The 24,030-nt window shown below is 39.4% G+C and overlaps 1 protein-coding gene across 2 annotated transcripts in view; it reads right to left on the bottom strand.

Moving 5' to 3' along the window:
* jade3 (jade family PHD finger 3) overlaps positions 1-22,039 on the bottom strand; it is a 49,364-nt gene extending 27,325 nt beyond the window's left edge. Inside the window, exons 1-9 of one of the 2 annotated variants that reach the window (XM_034180611.1) lie at positions 21,847-22,038; positions 14,550-14,616; positions 14,379-14,438; positions 14,211-14,293; positions 13,979-14,136; positions 11,191-11,369; positions 10,898-11,109; positions 4,279-4,446; positions 4,058-4,174 (exon numbers count right to left, since the gene is read on the bottom strand). In XM_034180611.1, the coding sequence (XP_034036502.1) occupies positions 4,058-4,174; positions 4,279-4,446; positions 10,898-11,109; positions 11,191-11,369; positions 13,979-14,136; positions 14,211-14,293; positions 14,379-14,427 (966 nt within the window). In that variant the 5' untranslated portion in view covers positions 14,428-14,438; positions 14,550-14,616; positions 21,847-22,038. Of the gene's footprint in view, positions 1-4,057; positions 4,175-4,278; positions 4,447-10,897; positions 11,110-11,190; positions 11,370-13,978; positions 14,137-14,210; positions 14,294-14,378; positions 14,439-14,549; positions 14,617-21,846 lie in introns of both variants that reach the window. The other variant, XM_034180612.1, reaches the window with a different exon arrangement.
* Positions 22,040-24,030: the final 1,991 nt, after the last annotated feature.

Here is a 24,030-nt window from a genome sequence, read left to right on the forward strand (position 1 = left end):
TAAATATCTTGTCTTTGTGGTTATTCAATTGAATATAGGTTGAAGAGGATTTGCAAATCATTGTATTCTGGGTTTTTTTTTGTTGTTTTTTTTTAAACACATTTCACACAACGTCCCAACTTCATTGGAATTGGGGTTGTACATGATTAAAACTGGGTACACTGCTGTCCATTTTTCTTCACCTTATAGATAAAACATCTGTTTTGTCCATGTAGCTGCAGAGGGTAGCACAAGTTGAAAAATTTTAAACTTGATGACAAGTGCTGTCACAAATACCATACCAATAATAGTGTAGTTACAACAAAAAGAATCAGTTCATTCATGTTTCTCCATTCAAACCAACAGCCCCAGTTCAAATGAAATCATCTGCCAAACTGACAACAAGCCAATATCAGATGCTCGCGTGCATACAACGCAATCAATGTCAAGTTCAGGGAGATGAAGCCTACATGTATGACACCAGAACATCAGTATACCATGGAAAGTTCTCCCATTTAAAACACAAAATTGCAAAGTGAAACCAAACATATACAAATCTGAAGCTTGGTTCAGAACTTGTTTTGGACTTTAACCCTCTGGAGTCCAGGGTACAACTGGGCTTTTTTTTTTTTTTTTTTTTTACTACTTTTGGCTTTACCTTCATAATTTACCTTGAAAAACTGTTTACTGCGCCTTGTTTAGTGTCATTTGTTTTCAGCACAACTTCACCTGTGTAACTTTACAGTTTGTTTTATTCTGACATACCGCATTAACACAATGAATCTAAATTCACACAAAACCATTTTTATAACAGAATGCAAACACAAACTGTAAATTCCAAAAACATGTATAAATTTGTATATAAACAAAATTATATACACAATTATTTACATTAAAATGCAGGAAATGCTTCAGGTGCTTTTTGTACAACTATTTACATGCCATAAAATTCCACAGAAATTAAATTTGCGCCACTCAGAAAACAATTCCATTTCATCAAAAGGTCCTTCCTGTGTTGAATGTTACAGGCTTGACGCTTCCTTCTGTCATCCACTTGGCAGCAGTATTGGGCACTTGGAGGCTTCCCCCCCCCCTTCTCAATCTGAATGAAATCTGCACCTATGTGGGGTTGGTGGTTTGTCCTGTTTCAACCAATGACAAAGGGGAAGACTTTTTTCCCCCACCAGCCTGAAGTGTCAAAACAGGCAGACAGACTTTCATGCGGGCATCAAAGACAGTGCACATTCACATCCAAATATGTGGATCTGTGAACACTGCATTTATCATTTAACACTGCATGTGGAAAAGTCCAGACAGTTGGTGGGGGAAGGCACAACCAAAGGGAAAGTCATTGTTTTGTTTCACATTGTAATTGCTCCCAGCAGAGAGAAGAGAAAACATCCCATTTAGAGCAGCACTCCACACATTAATTAATTAATAATAATAATTCAGAAAAAAGCCCGGCAAAAATTATTAATCATTATTCAGGTTTTACTGGGTCTATCAACAAAACTGGTGGAGCACTTAGATGATGACAAGCATGTTATCAAGCACATTTATGCTTTTGTGCAGCCTCTCTACTCCACACAGAGGCCAAACAGAGAAATTAACATTTTTTAATTTAACTTGTTTTATTTTTGTCTTGGTGGATTTATTTTCATCACGTGCAGAATGCTGAAAAATCGGCTGTCTGTGGTAAGTACTGCTGTGAATGAATGAGGTGCTGTGACTCTTTCAACTTTTAAAATAAGTTAATTGTCTTGTTGTGGTACAAAGAGTCAGCATTCTCTGGTTCAGGCTGAGAAACGCACAGAGCAAAAAAAAAAACAAAAAACAAAAAAAACACAAAAACAAAACAAAGGGACTTCTTTTAAAATGCTACATTTCCTCAGCCACCGCAAGGAACTAAAGTATTTTCAGAAGCCATTTTCCAAAATCAGGATGCTTTATGTGGATGAGTTTTCATCAGGCTGTGATGGAATCCGACTGAAACGATGTACAGTGGCTTGCAAAAGTATTCCGCCCCTTGGTATTTCACACATTTTAATTTGTATATGGCATTTCAAATACAAAAAGTAAACCAGGCTTCTCAATATAAAACTTTCTAAAATTATCTTCCTTCGACTCAAACTGAAAGTAAATCTCTACAACTTGTTATAAGGGTTGCATAAGTAATCAGCCCCTTTGGTATAATACCTGTAAATAATCAGTTTGTCAGTTTTCTTCAGACAAGTCAGGAGATGGATACATAAACATTTCCAAGTCACTGAATATGTCTTGAACTTTATTTACGTCAGTTATGAAGAAATACAAACAATATGGCACTCTGGTAAATCTGTGTGGAGTAGACAGTTCTCAAAAACTGAGTGTGCAGTAAGGAGAACAGTGAGGAAAGCCGCCAAAACACCTAGACAACCCAGAAAAAGTTTTAGGCTTCTGTCGCTGAAGAAATTGTGCACAGTGCAAATTCTGTGTTTTGTATCTCCAGTTATACAGCTTCATGATGAAGTGGTACAGAGGAGGGTCTTCTTTCACTAAAACATTAAATCCAGGCTTGCATCTCAGATGTACCTTCTGGCAAATTGAAGGTAAACTTTCAGGTCTTTTTAAGAAAATCCTCCTCTGCTCCACTTCAACATGAAGCTGTATAACTGGGGATAAAAATCCAAAACTTGCACTGTGCACAATTTCTCCAATCACAGCCACAGAAGCCTATAACTTCTTCTGGGTTGTCTAGGTGTCTTTCCTCACTCTTCTCCTTCTTGCACAGTCAGTTTTTCAGAACTGTGTACTCCACACAGATTTACCATAGAGTACCATACTGTTTGTATTTCTTCATAACTGATGTAAATAAAGTTCAAGACATATTCAGTGACTTGGAAATGTTCGTGTATCCATCCCCTGACTTGTCTGAAGAAAACTGGCAATAAAACTGATTATTTATAGGTATTATACCAAAGGGGCCCATTACTTATGCAACCCAACATCTTGGCTTTTATATTTTTAATTAATTTATGTCAGGTTGTAGAGATTTAGTTTCAGTTTGAGGTTAAGGAAGATAATTTTAGAAATTTTTATACTGAGAAGCCTGGTTTACTTTTTGCATTTGAAATGTCATAAATTAAAATGTGTGAAATACCACGGGGCTGAATATTTTTGCAAGCCACTGTAACAGGTAAGATTAAGAGTTTATATTTATTCACAATGGTTTGAATATTTATAACAGTCTGAACTGTTTGTATGACTGCAGCTTTCAGCTGCTGAGCCAATCAATGGACAGCATTAATGAACGTATTTTGACTTGAGTAATTTACAAGTAACGTGTCAGCAATCGCATAACTTACGGCCCACGTATGCGGGATGTACATATGAGTCATATGTTGGCATACGTAGAAAATAGTGTGCATACCCAAAATGTTTTGACAAACTCGCTGTACTACACCACATGCCAGCATGCTTCAACATGATGTTAACCTACAAAAACTACCCATGTAAACCAGCATATTCGACTCTTTCATATGTTGGCATACGCTGGCTAAATTGTCAAGGTGTGACAGGCGTGTTAGCACCTCGTGGAACATGGGGCCAAATAAGCTATTAGCTCTCACTGCTGCCATGCAGAAGCTACGAAAACAGACTCCAACCATGGCTTGTGCTGGGCGATTACACAACACCAAACCATCAGAGATGAGATATTTTGGATAAAAGTTCATTTCACAACCCTCTCTCTTGAGTTCAGAGGACACTGACCTTGACCATTGTTTTTTTGGGTCAAATCAGGGAGGATGCAAATATCAAAACATGAAATGCCTGCACCTTTAGTCTACAGTATAATTATATAATACTTATATTGTAGACTAAAAACAGTACCAATTCAACAGGAGTCACTAGTCATCTTGTTCCACCAAAAACAGTACTACCTCAATAATGTTTCAGCATAGAACCACCACAAAAGATACACAAACAAGCATACTCATGTGTTGCAATAAATTGTACTCATTCAGTGAGTTCCAATCAAATTATTCATAGATATAAATGTGCAGAGATTAAAAAAAAAAAAAAAAAAAGCGCAACTCACCTGTATGCATGCACCAGTCTTTACTTTACACAGACTGCAAATGAGAGACCATCGGCTTGGTGGGATGTGGGACACTTTGGTAATGGGTTCCATCCTCTCAGGACAAGCAATGCTCACCTACAGCACCATACAAGAGTACAGTATGACACTAGAGTACTAGCACCATTACTATAAAACTGTATGATTTTTAAAAGGAAAAAAGAAAGTTTATAATTATGTACCTCTGGTATCCACAGTGCACAGCTTACATGCGCCCACTTGGTGCCTGCACGTGTTGCCTTCATGGCACCGCCTTTTTTGGGACACAGGAGGCACTGCGGGTCAATGCCAAGGACACATGTTCTACACAGCCAGTTTCCAGTAGGAACTTTCACAATTCCATAGCAAGCCTGTGTAAAAAGCAGCATCTTAGCAGCATCTAGACATTCTGTGACTGAACACGACTTAAAAGACGTGCCAATCTAATCCACAGTACTGCTACCAGAGCACATCAGGAAATTTGAATGTGTAAAGTACTCCATGAACCATAAACAAGTTGCCATAATCAGTTACTATTGTTCCTTTGCATAGAAACATTTCACCTACTAAACAGGGTGAACACGGAGTGAAGCATTGTGATGTCAGCACAGCTTTGTTTTATAAGTTATGTTCTCAGAGCCGCCATCTCTAAAGTTTAACAGAAAGAAGCATTAAAATGTCAGTTTGCCTCAGCTGTGAATCAAGACCAGCTTCAAACTCTTCTTATCTCAACACACTCCACAAATATACTAAGCATTACAGAAACAACTTTAAAAACAGACACAGCAGGTTTATTTAGTGCTCAAACATTTAAATGGTTTTACCAAGTTGTTGATTTAAGCATGCATATGCTTGTAAAAAAAAAAAATTTAACAAAAAAAATAAATAATAATAATAATAAAAAAAGAATGAATCAGTTGTGGTGAGAGTGGACAACTGTCTAAGCAGATGTACCAACACACAATGAGGCTGAGACCTTCATTTGCATTAAGAGTGTTTCCTTTAAGTAGTGCAGTGCCCGTAGGAAAGTTTGTATTCCTATAGAAAATTGGGAGCTTAAGTAGAATTTTCATGGATGGTCGTATGGGGCTGTGTTCGACCCCGAGTGCAAACAAGGGAGCAACCGAAGGGACTTACTAAGACCATGTAGATAAAAATGGCAGCGTTCATCTTTAACCAAAATACATAAGCATACCAAATGGCAAATATCAGCTCGCCACAGTCTCTCTGTGCTTGAAGCTACACAGACACACACACAGTATTTCATCTTTCCCACATTCTGCCACAAGCAGGTGCTTTAATTTCAGACAGGCAGAAAAAGATTGTAGTGGAAGACATCAAACACACTAGTTTTCACTCATGGTACTGGCAACATAAACTTTACTAAACTGACTAAACCAATTCAGCTACAAAAACACAAATCAATAACACTAACAACACTGTTAATCTAAAGTGAACCACAACATTTAAAACCCCAAAACCCTCAGCTCCCATGGTGCATTGCAGAGCATCCATTGTTTAATGGTTCGCTAAAATTGCTTTCTCCAAAAATATTTGTACAATCAACTTTCCATTTTCGCAACATTCATCCTTGATCCAAAATACATAAGCATACCAAATGGCAACTCTCCCTGGTTTCTGCGTGATCAAAGCCACACACACAGGCCACTTGGCTATTATAATTTAGATAAAAAGTAAATTAATTCCAACATTTGTTGTCTTATGCATAATGCAAGTGGTAATAAAATAAAGATCTCCTCACCTCCCTGGTGTGTTTTCCTGACATGGGGGGGCATTCTTGTGTTTTTCCTCTAACCACTGCCATCTAAACTTGTTCTTCACGCAGTCATCACAAACTCTCTTTTCAAAATTGTTAAATCTGCCATTATGTTTCTGATTTTTTTTTTCACCCCAAATCTTCAGAAAGCCTGTCTCCAGAAAAACCATAAAATGCAGATTTAGCAGACAAGAGTTCGCATGGAGACAATTTGAAGTAAATTCTTCCCAGACAGATTTTGAAACATAAGCTTAAAGACTTACCGGAGTGCTAGCTTTACTGTATAAACGATGATGATTTTAAAAAAAGTCAGGTCGCTGTTCTAGTCCTTTTGTTCGACCCAGCCCCATTTTCTGATGACAACGTTTCAATTTGTTTTGTAGTTTCAGCATGGTGCGGAATTCATAGTAAAATCTGTAACGGCGTCTGTCATTGGCTGCTGTGTGGACATGTGCCGGCACGTAACAGTTATTGGGAGAGGTGATGGTCTAGTGATTAAGCGTTGGGCTTGAACCAGAGGATCCTCGGTTCAAAACCCAGCTTGACCGGGAAATCACTAAGGGCCCTTGGGCAAGGTCCTTAATCCCCTAGTTGCTCCCAGTGTGTAGTTGGCAACTTCCATGGCAGCAGTCTGACGTTGGGGTGAATGTGAGGTATTGATGTGTAAAGCGCTTTGAGCGCCTGATGCAGATGGAAAAGTGCTATATAAATGCAGTCCATTTACCATTTATCCTTCAGTTTCTGTTTCACCACAAAACAAGCCAAATTATTCCAGGTGTTTGTCATAAAATACTCCCAACTAGAGCACAGTGCTCATAGAGTGCAAACATCCTCATGGATGAGACACCTCTGTTGCAGTAAACACACTGAGTGAAACTCTTGTCAGATTTCAAGATGTATGCTAACAGCGTTAACACTTTTAGAAGCTGTTGGTAGCTTCACCCGTTAGTTTCAATTAATGTATGATTAGTGGAAAAAATACGTAGCTCATAATTATTAATGTCCACAACAAAGTAAACAGAGAACCACCACGCAGTCCCCAAAAATACAATTTAATAAACACCTGAATCTCACGGTCGGCAAAACAAACATAACCCCCCTTCTTTTGAGTTTATTAGCAGCTTGCAAACCAACATGGTGCATTACCGCCACCAACTGGGCATGGAACATGAATGGATTCTGACATGTTATCAAAAATAACCCGGAAAACATTCACCATGTAAGTAATAACCAGGCTTTCCAGAAACCTTTTATCACTGGATAGTAATTACATAGTTAATTTCCATGGATTTGTGTGTGTCAATACTCAGGGATGAAAGTGGTGGAAAAAAAAAAAAAAAAAAAAGATGAAACACGAAATTATTGGGGGGGAGAGATTTATGAATTTTTGAATTCTAGATGCTCTGAAATGCAATCTGGGGCTATTCCAGACAAAAAAAAAATGCAGTGAATGCGGCACCCATTTTGGTGAGAAAATAAATAAATCACTAACTATTCTTCAAAAAAGGGTAATATGGGTCATTCATAATGTCGGCTATCAAGACCATACTCACTCTTCTTAAAGTCAAAAATATTCAAATTAACAGACATAATAAAATTCCAAACAGCACAGATCTTGTACAAAGCAAAAAATACCCTTTTACTAAAAAGCAGAGGTGTCAAGTAACGAAGTACAAATACTTCGTTACTGTACTTAAGTACACTTTTTAGGTATCTATACTTTACTCCATTACTTATTTTTCTGCCTACTTCTGACTTCTACTCATTACATTTTCACACAAGTATCTGTACTTTCTATTCCTTACATTTTTAAAACAAAGCCTCGTTACTTTTGGCTTCAGTTTAATGTTTATATATATATTTCACGTCATGTGCGCCTGTAATCAACTTTTCTGCAGCGCGGCTTTGCTTTGAACCGTGAACCAATCGAAGCAGTGGTTCGCAGATTGAAGCAATGCTTCGACCATTGCTTCGTTTATTCTTTCTTTCGCTTAATTTTCCCCCGCTAAAACCCTAAAGAGCATACTTCTGTGAGTATTATTTACCTTTTCTATGTTAAACTGACCTGTTATGGTCTTCTGAAACCGTTGATGGATGTATTTTATAACTTAAAAACGGGAGCGATGCTAACGCGTTAGCATGTCTATGGTATTTTCAATGTTAAAACTTAGCATTAAGCAGGTGCAGCTGTCATCACGTTCGAGTACATTTGTTTTCAAATTGTAATATTTCTTACATTTATTTTTGTTTATATATTAATAATCTAATGATTATTATATACAATTCTAGAGAAACAGGCAAAAAGAACCTGAATAGAAACACAACAGAAAATATAAAAGCAACTAACAATGAACATACGTAAATAAATACATACATAAATAAACAAGTGTTTCCTGTGAACACCTAGTGACTCTTACACCTCCACTTCCTCCCTGTCTTATTTAATGAGTTTGTTTCGGTCAAACCATATTTTCATTGTGTTAATTTCTTCAGTGATTTCCTCCAGAACTATCTGCCAAACTAGAAAACTGCTACATCCTAGTAAGAGCAGAATACTACTGGAATGAATCTGAATAAGGAAAGTTGTGTTTTTTTGTTTTTTTTTTTCCCTTCACTAAATGGATGTTGCACTCACTGCAGTTTATTGTCTGGAATAGTCCCAGATTGCATTTCAGAGCTTGTAGAATTGAAACATTTTCGTGCAGGTGGTGTTGGGGGGTAATTTTGGGTTTTGGGTCACATGTAGAATGAATCAGTTTTTAAATTAAGCTTTCAATTCATATAGTGGCATATACCTTTTTTTTTTTAAAGGTTACTTTATACTTTTATACTTTAAGTAGGTTTTGGAGCACATACTTTTTCACTTTTACTTGAGTAAGTCAAGTTGATACTTCAACTTTTACCAGAGTGTTTTTAAACTGGAGTATCTATACTTCTACTTAAGTAACAAATGTGTGTACTTTTGACACCACTGCTAAAAAGCATGCACAAACTGTTCAGGGATTGAAAGGAGAGATATCAATTAAGAGGGAAAAAACTTTAAAATTAATAAAATCTGTGCAAACAAGAAAAGATTCTGCATTTCATTTTGTGGGGTGAGACTGTGAATTAAAGCAGTGTCCAAACATTCAGCAGTGTAAAACAAAAGATAAAGAATGTGTTTCCACAGGATACAGGGATGAGTCACTTGGTGTTCACAGGAAACAGTTATTTATCTTTGTCTTTTTCTAAAATTGTACTGTAGCATGATTATTATTATTGCTGTTGCTGCTATTATTACTGTTAACAGTAGTACTTTTAAGGAAGCACGGAAGGGGTGGTATTCATAATATTTATTGTGTGATAAAAAGTTTGTACAAATGGTACATAAAAGCACACATCAAAAGTTAAAATCATAATTAAAACCGTGGCAATACTAACTGCACAATTAGTATATAAAACACACATCCAAGTTAAGGCAAACATTTGGGCACATTCTGGATTTTATTATTTCCTGCATAAGAAGGAGCTTGACATGACTTATGCAGTGTGCAAAATGAAAGTCAAGTACTTCGAAAACACTTCGAATCCGCAAGCCCACATGCTATGCCATCACCCGGCGGTAAAAGAAGCAGAGCAGCGGTATCTGCTGACTACTGACCAGCGCACACTCCATCAATTCGCTAAACTGCCAGCCAACTCTGAACGAGCAAAGCAGATAAGTAAATTCACATCTTTAGAATCACTTGATTAACCTTGTAAAGCTGCATTTTCTTAAACATAAACATTTTTTAAGTAATATAACTATTTCTCAGAGCTCTCTGAATCGAAAATCAATTCTGAATCGAATCGTCACCCCAAAAATCGGAATCGAATTGAATTGTAAGTTGTAAGATTCACATCCCTATGATTCAATAAATTTATATTATTCATTAAGATTAGACTTCTTCCCACTCCCTTTTTGAATGAACTTTATATTGTCTGTTTTTATTGTTATGATTACAATGCATAAATAGAAATAAATGAATATCACAATTTGTAATGCATTTGACTCTAATGCTAACTTTAACATTGGAAATGCCACAGACATGCTAAGCATGTTAGCATCGCTCCCATTTTTAAGTTATAAAATACATCTATGAACTGTTTCAGAAGACCATTGACAGGTGAGTTTAACATAAAAAGGTAAGTATTACTCAGACATTTGCACATTAAGGTTTAGCATGGGGAAAAAAAAAAGAGAATTATGAGCGTAATCACAGCTCAAAAACCCTGAGGACCCCTCATAGAAATAGCTGCCCAAGGTGCCTGGTGTAAAAACACTGAATTCAGTAATGAACGCTACTGATCACTGATCTCAAAAATGACCAAGGCAACTGGCAAAAAGTGGAAATCTGCCAAAAGGGGAGATTTTTCATCCCTGAATACTATTATATTTAAAAGCAAATGCAGAATAATGATAAGAAGACCCTGTCTAGTTTTGTGACTTTTTTTTTTTTTCTTTTGTAGCCTGAAAACGAAGAAAAAGTATTACAAAAGAAATTCTACGGAAAGACCTGAAGATCAGCGTTCATAGAAGAGGTCCACAGAACCTTCACGATTTGAAGACTGTATGGAAGAATTGACCAAAATCACATCTGAGCAATGCACGCAGCTAGTTTCTCCATACAGGAGGCGTACTGAAGCTGCCATTACCAACAAAGGCTTTCGTACAAAGAATTAAACACATTTCAGTAAGCATGCTAAATACTTCCCCCCCCCCCCCCCCGTGTCATTCCATTTTTTGGCACACGTTAATTTCTGTACTTATTTGTTTTGATTCCTTTGTACATGTGGATTATTTGGGTTGTCAGACACCTAGTGAAAATCCCATGTCAATAGCACCTTTACAAACATATTTACTGAGGAAAAACTGTCACGTTTAATACTTGTATACATGCACACCTGTCCAGATCTCATAATACTGAACATTTATCTACATGTTCAATCAGGTCGTATAACTGATTAACAGACTAACTATGAGAAGCCGAAATGGGGCCTGTGTAATCGAGGTGTGCGATGCCTACCTGATGCACACAAATGTTGCACTTGTCACAGAACACCATATCATTCCCTTCTTCACTGTCAGGGGAGCGGCACACATCACATATGACATCCTCGTCATATTCAATACCCAGACCTTCCACAGTCTCAATGGCATGGTTCATGTTTTCATGGCACTGCCTCTCCAGAGCCTCCATAGCACGTTCCATTGTCAGCTCACCTAGTGGCTCCTCCCCTACAAAACAGATCGAAGGGGGGAGAATAAGAATCTGTCAAACAGCACAGTAGTGTTATGTTTTGAGGTAATGCCCCTTACCCATCTTCCCGAGTTCTCTGTTGAGAGCTTGTAGCCAGTAAAGGTCCATGTCGTCCAGGTCATAGCGACACATGGCCTCTGCCAGCTCTCTGATGTTGATATCACCTGGCTCAGTCGAGTACTGGATGTACTTCTTCTGATGGGTGTAAAGTACCTCCTTGGGCTTCTCTGCAATAATTCTAAGCAGAGATATCAAAAGATGAGAGCTATACTGCAAAACATCTTGCACTGTGTACCGAGGCAAGGCTTGACATAAACCAATTTGCCCCACTGGCCCACAGAGCCCGTAGAATTTAGAAGTTAGTGACCCACAGTGTAGGAGCACTGACCCATGGTTTTGCACGCGAGAGTTCATGATATTCCATATTCCTGAAATCCTGCAAATAAAACTGCCTATATAATATAAACCAATCCAGAGAAAAAACAAAACAAAACATAAAATAGTCTATGGACCATGAAGTAAAAAAAAAAATATATATATATATATATATATATATATATATATATATATATATATATATATATATATATATATATATATAAAAATTTATCAGAGGGCATTCTCAAGTGTAAAAACAAAGTGACTCCCATAAAAATGTAGAGGGCATTTTAAGCAACCCTCAGAGTTGGCTAACTCACAGTCAAATGTAAAATACAGATGTAGGTCCATATCAAAACTAAAAAGTATGCCTTGGTGTTATAGATCTAAAAATTGAAATTATGCTTGGCTCCTTTGCTAAAGTTGTCACCGTGGGGTTTCCACAAAGGCAAGCTGGTTAGATTTTTGAACTAGCTTCAAAACAGCCAGGATCTACCAGGACCAAGCATATGACAGATAGGCCCTGCAGATTCGGCAGAAAACCTCATTCTTCTCTTGGTCATGACCTGGGCACGGCCATTTCCGTGGCCAGGTCGGGACAAAACCTCTCTTCCTCTCGTTTCTTTCATATAGCTTGTCTCTCTCCCTTAACTCATCATCACTAAGCTTCCTCTTCTGGCCAATTCCTTTAGCAAAACTCTTTCCTGGTTGTTGTAGTTTAAACATATTTCAATTCCAATTTCAAAGCGTTCTGTTAGATTTGCGTCTTGTTCATTTTCGTTTCCTGCAGCTTCCCATGCATTTAAAGATTCTATCGAACATTGTCGAAGATCGGTGATAGAAACGGGCGAATGCACGCTCCACGCATTGACAACATGCATTTCAATATGCGCGAGATTCTGTGGGAGCATGGACCATGGTTAGGGATGGGTATAGATAAGATTTTATCAATATCATTATCAATTCCGCTTATCGATCCGATTCCATATCTATTCCCTTATCGATACCACTTGTGAATTTTCTGCGTACTAAAGTTTTCTATGTCAACAACATTTTATTGAGTCTTAAAGTAAATAAATATGAAATTGCTCACTGGATCCTTAAACTCTGGACCTTAATAAACTCTACATGGTGGCTCCTTGATCTCTGAACATAAATAGAAATAAACAAAGTCTGTAGTTATTATCAAAAGCATTTCCTCTCAGACATTATTGCCATGAATGTCTTTCCATACATCTGAGCTGAGCTCTTGCAGCTGGCTGTGCTTCACGTCAAGATGTAATTCACGAAGAATGCAGGACGTCTCATTTTGGGAGGAAAAAATCATTTTAGTCTACTGTAGTTTGTCTGTATTACAGCTTTTGGAAAGAGGTGTCATTTTATTTAAAGCAGCAATTCATTTTGAAGTTATTAATTCCGACCGGACTCCGTCTCGGCAGAGAGCCACGCAGCCAATGGAACAGAGGACGATTCTCGTTTCTTGACTGCAACAAGACAAGATCCCACTTAGTGACTTTAATCTTCAAGAAAGTGACCCACAGTCACGAATGACATTTTAATGGCTTTGAGAGGAGTTAAGAAGCGGACTTGCCGCTTCTGAAGAGTTATTATTACTATTATTGCTGTTGTTGTTGCTATTATTAATATATAAATACAAATAAATAAAAAAATTACAATTTTTAATACATTTGACTCTTACGACAACAAACGAGCCATTAATTATAAAGAAAACAAAATGTACACAAACGTGCCGAAACGCGAACAGCTAATGCTAACTTTAACATTGAAAATGCCAGAGACATGCTAACAGGCTAGCATCGGTCCCGTTTTTAAATTATAAAACGGTTTCAGTTCCAACTGTTTCAGAAGACCATAACAGGTTGGTTTAACATAAAAGGGTATATATTACTCAGGCATATGATCTTTAGGGTTTTAGGGGGAAAAATTAAGATTAAACTCCAATGAGCCAGCGGATCGAAGCATTGCTTCATTGGTTCACGCTTCAAAGTTCCGTCACTCTGCAGAAGCTGTTGATTACAGTCCCGCTGCAGGGTCTGCAATCAACATAGAGGAATGATCATTTTCCTGACAAACACCCTCAAAAACAACGGCCGCTCTGAAGGACCAATAAGGGAATCATTAAGCAAAATGATCGAATCATTTCTTAACGATACCCAACCCGAAGCGTGGTGCAAGACCAAAACAAACATGGTGGACTCTGCGAAGTTTGATGACACCGAGGTGTGAAGAAATTCGACTATGCCGCCGCAAAATATGGAAAAATAAACAGAATTTTGTGTATTTTTGTAGTGGCCCGAGCTGGCGCCGGACCAGTGGGCAATGGCTATGTCGAGCCCTGCAAGGCTTTACTACAGTACATAAAACCAATGTAAGTGCTGTGGACTAATTTGGTCAATATAGTTAGGGTTCAGTAGCACATTTAGAGTCGCTTTCAGCAGGCAGCCATACCTGACTGATGGCTCTGGAATTGTGTCTGGACTTGCGGGAACCTGGACACCCTTCTCCCACTCCTGCTTCCAGGTGTCTGCCAATAGGTAGTAGTCCTCAGGGCAGACATGGTGGGAGTCAGGCAATTTCATGGCACTGATCAGGTCTTTTCTGAACACCTGTGGATGAAACCATCACAACTGTTCATTTTAGAACTCTAAACACAGCAACCTTCTGGAAGCACCGCACTCACTTCAGCTGGTTTCTTTGGGTTCGAGGCAGGGGTCCCAGGTTTACTGCCATGTTTGTTGGAGGAGCAAAAGGAGGTTGAGGGACCTAAATGCAAAGAGTTCATGTGAATTACAGAGAATCAATGACATCTGAATTTAGCTGAATGGAATCTATTAACTCGATGACTCACTCTCATTGTCGGAACTGTCGCTGCTACTTGAGGATTTCAGACGTTTCATCCTGTTACATCCTGCAGGAAACCAGACACACTTTAAAACAAATTATAACATTTGACTGTGCAAAAAGTCAAACGTCTGGTAATATACAGCAGCAAAATAAAACAGTCTCCACCGTTACTGACCATAAATTTCAAATGGGCTCGCATGCTAGTGGATTCCTCGGCTAAAAAACAAAACACTGATTCACACCTGCAAAAGGAAAAACAGGCCTGTCAAACACACATTCAGGTTCAAGAAATCAAATCAGAGTTACACCCGTATGTGTGTGTCCATCTGACCTTGAGCAAGAGTACAGTATCTTTGCTACAATTTAATCTAAATCCAGTTCTGCGGGTGGTCCAGACCATATACGAGATCTATTAGAAAAGTATCCGACCTTATTATTTTTTTCAAAAACCATATGGATTTGAATCACGTGTGATTACATCAGACATGCTTGAACCCTCGTGGGCATGCGAGAGTTTTTTCACACCTGTCGGTTACGTCATTCGCCTGTGGGCAGTCTTTGAGTGAGGAGTGGCCCACCCTCTCGTCGATTTTTTCATTGTTTAGGAATGGCTCAGAGACTGCTGCTTTGTTTGATGAAATTTTTTTCAAAACTGTAAGGCACAACTGAGTGGACACCATTCGATAAATTCAGCTGGTTTTCAGTAAAAATTTTAATGGCTGATGAGAGATTTTGGTCTGGTAGTGTCGCTGTAAGGATGGCCCACGGCGCCTGACGGCGATCTGCGCTTCGAGGCGGCAGCGTCTTGCCGTTTCAAGTTGAAAACTTCCACATTTCAGGCTCTGTTGACCCAGGAAGTCGTCAGAGAACTTTCAGAAGAAGTCGGCATGAGGAGTTTATTCGGACATTCCATTGTTAATGGACATTTTGTAATGAAAGAACGTGCGGGCAGAGTCACATGTCGGGCCGGACCCGACCGCGGGGGGTCGCGACAGGAAAAACACCTCCGTTGGAAACCTTAACGGGCAAGTTGGAACATGCCCAAGCTGTTAAACAATTTCTCAGTTACTCACTTGTTGAAAGCCATCAAACGCTGCCTGAATTATACAAATGGTTTTCCTGTCGCGGCGCACATAGATTCGCCGAGTCGTCACGGAAACGACTTAGCGAATTTGCGCTCACGTCTTTCATTAAAAAATGTCCTTAAACAGTGGAATGTCCGCATAAAGTCCTCATGCCGGCCTCTTCTGAATCTTCTCTGTTCTCTCACGACATCCTGGGTGAATTAAGCCTTAAATTAGGATGTTTTCAGGTGGAAACAGGCCGACGACGGCGCCTGGAGGCGCTGCACAACGTCCCGCTCCGTGGGAAGTCCTTACACCGACAGAAACACCCCATAATCTCTCATCAGCCGTTAAACTTTTCACCGAAAACCAGCTTAATTTCTCGAATAGTGTCCACTAGGAAAAAATTTTGATAAAGCAACGCGCGCCGTCTCGAGCAGCGTGTGAAACAAAGGAATTCAGCTGAGACGGCGGGACCACATCTCACTCAAGGCCTGCCCACAGGGAAATGACGTCGCCGACACGTGTGAAAAAACTCACGCATGCGCACGAGGGTTCAAGCATGATTGGTGTAATCGCACGTCATTCAAATCCATATAGTTAAAAAAAAATATGTGTCAGTTTCTTATCTAATAGACCTCGTACAATTCCTTCTGTGTGCATCAACCTGCTGCCACCCACAGAATTACCAATCTGCCACTTGATTCCTAGAGGGCATGGGGGGGAGCCTTTGGATATGGCAGAGGAAGACACTGGGCATACTGGGGGTGGCTGTACACACTTTGCTTTACCCTATTTAAAATCTCCACTCAAATTAATTACTATTCATTTCCCATTTCTCATCTGGTTTGATTGAATGCTGTCCCTCAATACAAAAAAACACACAAATACAAAACTAAATTGTGTCCTTGGGACACAGAATGAATGGCATATCAAGTCCATCTGTATTGGTTCTACTTAGAGCAGTCATCACTGCAATAGCTTAATGATTTTAAAATACAGAATGTGTAACTTTAGTTTAACAAAATTGAAATGAAACTCGCTGCCAGGAGAAAAACAAAACAGACATTCTAAAAACTGATATTTGGACACGGTGCACACGTATCCCAGAGACAGCGTAAATTTTATGTCTTGCAACTAGCCTTGATTTTGCATCAGTACTGTCTTTTGGCAGGCCAACTGACAGAATTCCATTGTAGCAATGGAGAAGTTTAATCTCTGCATTGTTCCAGCAAATACGCATACCTTATCACATGTTTGTTTATGTATCACGCATCAGCCCTCGTCCTGTGGACTTGGAAAGATACAGATACATCGGCGCATGATACATAGACATGTAAGATTTTTCTCACATGTTACAACAAAAATAAAGAACAAGAACCATATAATTATCATCAACTCCAAGAAGACTGCCCCTCCCTGAGCCTGGTTCTGCTGGAGGTTTCTTCCTGTTAAAAGGGAGTTTTTCCTTCCCACTGTAGCCAAGTGCTTGCTCACAGGGGGTCGTTTTGACCGTTGGGGTTTTACATAATTATTGTATGGCCTTGCCTTACAATATAAAGCACCTTGGGGCAACTGTTTGTTGTGATTTGGCGCTATATAAAAAAATTGATTGATTGATTGATTTAATAACTCATTTACTCACGACAGCAACAGCATTCATTCAACACTTGTGTTCATAATAAATAGCATAACACAGCAGGTTTGATCTATAAAATCACCAAAATAGTTAAAGAGTTAATGTAGAACGAATAACAGGTAAATCATGTAGATATGTAAATTATGGAATGTTCTTATGTCTCTCTATAAAAGTCATGAGTGTCCTCTTCACTAACTTCTTGATATCTCACAACTTCAGTATGACACTCAAGTTGTAGACTTCTCCCTGCTAGGGACGCTACAACTCTCTCACCTTGATCAGACATCTTGGTTGAATGAAATGATCTGGATCCTGTATCAGGACCCTGCACAGGGTAACACAAAATGGGGGCGTGTCATTGGTGGGACTGAGAAATGGGGGCCATACAAAGCCTGGTATTTTCAATGTCTTTTTTTTTGTATCACCCTGATTTTATTGCCACAGTTTCCAGGGCAGTAAAATTGATAGGTCAAGTGTATGATTTATCAGCCCCATATTTTTGTTGTAATATGCAATAAATATACAAAATCGGACCCGGACCACTCCAGAAAATGAAAAATAGAAAATATTGCCACGGATTGGGGTAAAAGAAAAGTAAGTGACTCTAAAAGGCTACAGAAGGCAGTACTTGCTCTAGGTGTTAAACCATTATAATAATCTATATTATAATAGCCAAGTGGCCTCTGTGTGTGTATGGCTTTGATCACACAAAAACTGGGGAGAGATGACATTTGCCATTTGGTATGCTTATGTATTTTGGGTCAAGGATACACTCTGCTAAAACAGAAAGTTGATAGGACAAATATTAAGAAATTAGCAATTGAAGCTAACCAGTAAACAATGGACAATGTGCTGCAATGCACCATGAGAGTTTGTGGATTTGGGAATTTAAATGTTATTGGGGTTCATGTAAGTTATCAGTGTTGTTAGGGTTATTGATTTATTGTTTTGTAGTTGCAGTAGTAGTAGTCAATTGGTTTAGTCAGTTTAAAGTCATGTTGTCATTGCCATAACTGAAAACAGTATTGCTTTTTTATGTCTTCTGCCTGAGGTCTCTTTTGTGGTTGTGTAACAATTAAAAGCACCTGCTTCCAGCAGAATGCAGAAAAAAAAAAAAAAAAAAAAAAAAAAAAAAAAAAAAACTGTGCACGCAACTGGGGACAGCTGACATTTGGTGTTTGGAATGCTTATGTATTTTGGGTCACAGATCAATGCTGTGAAAATGGAAAGTTGATAAGACTAATGTTTTTGGAGAAATTAGCCATTTTAGCTAACCAGTGAACAATGGACATTGTGCTGCAATGCACCATGGGAGTTTGAGGTTTAAAATGTTGGTATTGTGGTTCATGCAAGTCTAACAGTATTGTTAGTGTTAATGGTTTATTGTGTTTTTGTTCAATTAGTTTAGTCAGTTTAGTTATTGTTACCACATCTCTGTCGTGTAAAAATTAAAAGCCCCTGCTTGCAGCAGAATGAAGAAATAAAAAGCTCTGCATTACAGCTGGCACAAATGACTATTTTAACAGTCAATTATTTCTGCGATTAGTCGACTAGTTGAATCATACGTAAATTGCAGCTTATCGCATTTTATTGATACTATTATCGATTCCGCTTATCAATCCGACGACTTATCAATTCCCTTATCGATACCTCCTAGCCTACTTGTGCTACAAGTAGGCTTTATAGGTTTTCTACATCAACAACATTTTATGGAGTCTTAAAGTAAATAAATATGAAACTCGTCACTGGATCCTTGATCTCCGGACATAAATAAATTCGACATGGTGGATCCTTGATCTTTGGACATAGAACCATACAGTCTAGGGCTGCTGCACGTCAACCAGGACGTCTCATTTTTGGAGAAAAAAAAAAAAAAAAAAATTGATCAATTGCAGTTTATTGTTTGTATTACAACATTTGGAAAGAGGTGTCATTTGATTTAAACAGCGATTCGCTTTGAAGTTATTAATTCCGAGCGGACTCTATTTTTCTAACGTGACTCGGCGGGGCCGCGTTTGGAACAGCGCAATGAGGACGACTTTTGGTTCTTTCAAAACAAGACAGGAGTCCCAGTTAGTCACTTTAATCCGCACAAAAGTGACTCACAATTGACACATTTTAATGGCTTTGAGAGGGGATAAGAAGCGGAGTTGCCGCTTCTGAAGAGACGCAAAGCAAAGATCCAACGAAGCAGCGGATTGAAGAACTGCTTCATTGGTTCAAGGTTCAAAGCAAATGAATCATCGACTACTAAATTAGTTGTTGACGGTTTCACGTAGTCATGACTACTCGAGGCAGCCCTACTCTGCATGCACTCGAGTGGGGAGAGTTGACATTTGCCGTTTGGTATTCACTGATTTAACATTTCCCATAATCCCCCTGGCGACACCCTGCACTTCCAAAGATGCACTGTGGCGACAGCAGAGTTCCAGCGTTTCAAAACCATAAAAAACAATGGCTAGCGAGGATGTGGATGGTAATGATTCAGCGAGTTCACGAGTGATTATGATGATGACACATTCTCCCAAATTGAGAGCGTTATCTAGAAAAGGTGTAGCACCTGTGATGAACTTCTGCTGAGCCCTGATGCTGTCCATACTTCACGAGGTGTGTTTACATTGGGCCCTAAACCGGAACGCCACTGACACCAACCTCTCGCATAAGTCATGGAGCACAAGATTACAACTGCGAAACAGCAAATGCTTATGTATTTGGTCACATTTCATATACTGGTGTATCAAGAAGGGTGGACTTGTAATGCTCTGGTTAATTTTTATGAACGTCAGATGTAATTTCTTGGAGAAGACCAATCGCTGTGTCATTTTAAAGCTGAGGATGTTCTCTTTCCAGTGATATTCATTTCATAACATTTGGACATAAATCAAGGAACTTCTGGTCTGTTGAAATAATTTGTCAGGGGTAGAGTTGGTGGTGGTGATTCAATAAATATATAAATTGCTAACATATTTCTCATTATTATGTTAAGGCCTGGTCACACAGCATACGACGATTCCTGAACGAAGGGAAAAAGTAAAAAAAAAGAAAGAAAAAAAAGCTACAAATCGTTGAGAAAAGGTGAGCGAACGAGCTTCATCACCGAACAGCCTGCAAATCAAGAGTGCAAAAGGGATGAAAGAGGAACAAAACAAAACCGAAGCTAACATTGATATCGATGCTTAAAAAAAAGCACCTGGAGCCACTGCTGGAACAGTGTGTATCTGCATCTCTGTGTTCCAGGACTCAGCTATGGGACAGAGGTCTGTAGCACCCGAGTCCTGTAACAGCTTCGGTTTTGTTTTGTTCCCCTTTCATCCCTTTTGCACTGAGCAGTGACCACAGTGCACCAGTTTTTTTTTTTTTTTTTTAATTGGAGCAAGACGGAGCGCGCAGCGTGTCGACAGACAGTGTGGATTCTGATGATGAGGAGATGATCCCTCTTTTGTTCTGTATGAGGAACCGGAGCAGGTGGACCCACCGATGTGCACATAGATCTCCACAGCTTCTCTTTGCAGTTTCTCCAGGAATCAGGCACTATGAGCTCCATCCCAGCACCAAGTCCTGGAACTCAGAGATGCAGACACATACTGCTTCAGCTGTGGCTCCAGGCACGTTTTGTTTAAAGCGTTGAGATCGTTATGCGCAGAGAGATTTTCAATCATTAGTACCTTGATGTTGTTGCTAACTGGGATGTTAAAACACACGCGACATGTCCTTTAACTTGCCTAGCAACATATGATGCCTTGGAAATGTCATGCATTACCATCAGGACATGACGCAGGAGTTTCTTCCTGTAGTGCATCTTCAGCATTTGTAGGAATGTTGTTGATCTGCAGCTAACTTTTGGGAACCTTCTTCTCTCTCTTTCAAACATGACTTTCAGCTTTTCTTTTCCCAGATGCGGATGTTTTGCTAACATGACCCATTTTTTTTTGTTGTTGTTGTTTTGTTTACTCGAGTAATCTCACAGGCTCACATTTGCAGGAGTTTTAATGCGACTTCTGTGGGAAAACGTGGTTGGAAATTTACACGGAATGGCCACTGTTGAGGGGATTTTCATCCTTTTGAGTGAGCTGCTGATCATGTTTGAGCAGACTCTCTTGAGAAGTGACATCAATAGAAAGACAGTTGTTGCAACAGAAATGTGGCCATATATGAGGGTTGGCCTCTCATGAGAGGGGTCACTAATGAGGGGGACCACTGTATACCCTCTGGCTCTTCATCCTGACTCGCTGCTGTGCCTTGGCAGAGGCATGCACTCCGAGGGCCCTGCTGAAGTACGACTTAATCTGATCTGAAGATTTAAATTGCCCTTTTTTCATATGGCCTGGCAAGAAAAAAAAGTCCCCACCAGGCTTGTTTGCGTTTCCTTCCACATGTCCTCAGCAAACGGAGGAAGGAGAGCGTGCTAACGTTGCTGAGCAGGGCGCTGAGCCTTTAGAACCCGGTGTCACAATGAGTACCCTGTGCTGGAGGCTTGGCGCCAAACACACGTCCTCTCCGGGCCTTTAGCTGGCCGCAGCGCAGCCTGACGGCAAATCAGCACCGCCAACACACAAAAGACGCCACCTAGCCGAGTATTTTACCATCTTATTCGGTCTTATAATTCCGTGGAGGATATAATAACACACCCAAAACAATAAACTAACGCTGTGTTAGGTGAAAGAGTCCGGTGGGGCAGGGAAGGCAGCAGGCCCCGTGGCCTGGATCCACCATCGAGGTAAATCCTGCCACACACACTAGCATTATTGTTCACATTTCTCTCGTCTTACCTTCAGTCTTCGCTGCGTCGGCGCTTTTACTTGAGCTAGATATCGTCCAAAACTAATTTTCCTGATAAGCATTTGAAGCCAGGCGCCGTGGTTCCAAATGTGGATTAAATGTATTTTTCTTTTTGTATCCAGGGATTTGGGCAGCAGGGTGAGCTGCAGAGCCGCACAACGGCTCTATTGTACCGCGCGTCCCGCCGACTCCTAAACCCCGCCCGCTTCTCTCAGGCTGGGTGCGCTCGGTTTATTCACCGGCACCTACCTGAACCACCAATAATAAAAACGTGTGCTTTGATGTGGCGGCTATTAACAAACGTCAATAAGTGTCAAAATTACAAGACTGTTGCTTGTTTCTCTGCAAAGGATGCCAATTAGCCTACAATCTTTTATTGGCTGCTGCATCATTGCTTAAAATTTCATTTTAATCAATTTTCATTCTTAATACTTTTAAGAAAAAATAAAAATATTTGAATTTCAATTTTGTAATTAAGTTTACAATTACCTAAAATATTCTTGCTTGCACTTGTGAAAAAGATGCAACTTTACAATTTATGTTTGTGGATGGATAATTTGCACTGCGGTTTCACATGCCCTTATTCACATACAATTATTCTGTTTATGAAAGAAATAATGTATATGAAAATGCATGTTTTTCAAAGCATTTCAATATGTTTTGTGGTTGTTTACAACAGTGGCTCCCAGGACCCTGCTTTTAGTGCCACAAGCTCACCACTAGATGTCAGCATTTATCACCATGCATTCAGCATATGTCTGTTGCTGTTTTATGTTACGGTCTTATTGCAGTGTAAAAGATACCAACATGGCACAAATTGGAAGTTCACTGGTTCTCACCTGCTTCTGTCAGATTTTTACAAATTTAAAGCTGAATGTGTTATAGTCTTAACACAATTACCGACAGAAAATGTTGTAGACCCATTCACTCAGCGATGAATCCTGTGTAGAGTTGTGGTCCGAAGTATCCCTAGTTCTCAAGACCAGGCACCTAACTGGCTCTATTCTACTCTTTTCTACTCTTCTATTTTACTCTTCCTTTTTAGATATACCTCAGTATACTAGCATAGTTCCACCTTAGAACTGGAATATAATATATAAGATATACCTTACTGAATTTTCATGCACTCATCATGGGCTTGAATGTCATGGTAATTTTAAGCTTTTAATGATGTTCTTTTGCCAGATTGGGATAATTGTACATTATACATCATTAATGACTTTATAAAACAAAAATTGGGCACACAAGTCAGATTTTTCTTTCTTTCTTTCTTTTTTTTTTTTTTTTTTTTTTTGAATCTTCTCTAATTTACACGGGGTCAAGATTATACATACAGGCTCAAAAATATACATACATTCACTCTTTGCCAGCATAAAAAGGATGTGTTTGACAGAAATCAATGGAGTGATCAATACCCAGAACAATGGGAAAGTTCAAGGAACTATTTGAAGATCTAAGAAGGAGAACTGTAGATTTGTGCCAGTTGTCTCACCACTCTGCCGAGGTCTGGAAGAAGACCAAACTGTCACCCTCATACGAGAGGAAGTTAGATAGGATGTTCATGAATAACCCAGGAACCACCAAGGCTCAGGCCTGCCATGAGCTGGAAATTGCTGGAACAGCTGCATCACTGTCCACAGTGAAGCAAGTTTTACATCGCCATGGACTGAGAGGGTCCCAAACAAGAAGCACCTGCACCAAAATCCATACCCTCAAGCTAGACTGAAATTTGCAGCTGTCCACATGGACAAGCTAAATGCCTTCTGGAGACAAGTTTTATGGTCAGATGAGACAAAGAATGAGATATTTGGCCAAAATGACAACAGGTATATTTAGAGAAGTAATGGTGAGGCTTTGAAACCTAAGAACACTGTACCACCTGTCAAGCATGGTGGTAGTAGCATAGTGCTCTGGAGTTGTTTTACTGCCAGGGGTAACACTGCATTGCACAAAGTGCACAAATCAACAGCTAGATGGTTGAAACTTAGCCACAGTTGAGTGTTCCAATAGGACAATGATCACAAACACACATCAAAACTGGTTTTGGGTTAAATAAAGCAGGGTAACAGTAAGCTTCTGGAATGGCCTTCCCCAAATCCCCAACCTCAACCCTACCTCTTGAAAATTTGTGGACTACATTTAAATGCGCGGCCTGTGCCAGAAAACCAACCAGT

Source organism: Thalassophryne amazonica, chromosome 10 (genome assembly GCF_902500255.1).
Source record: "Thalassophryne amazonica chromosome 10, fThaAma1.1, whole genome shotgun sequence".
Taxonomy (NCBI): Eukaryota; Metazoa; Chordata; class Actinopteri; order Batrachoidiformes; family Batrachoididae; genus Thalassophryne; species Thalassophryne amazonica.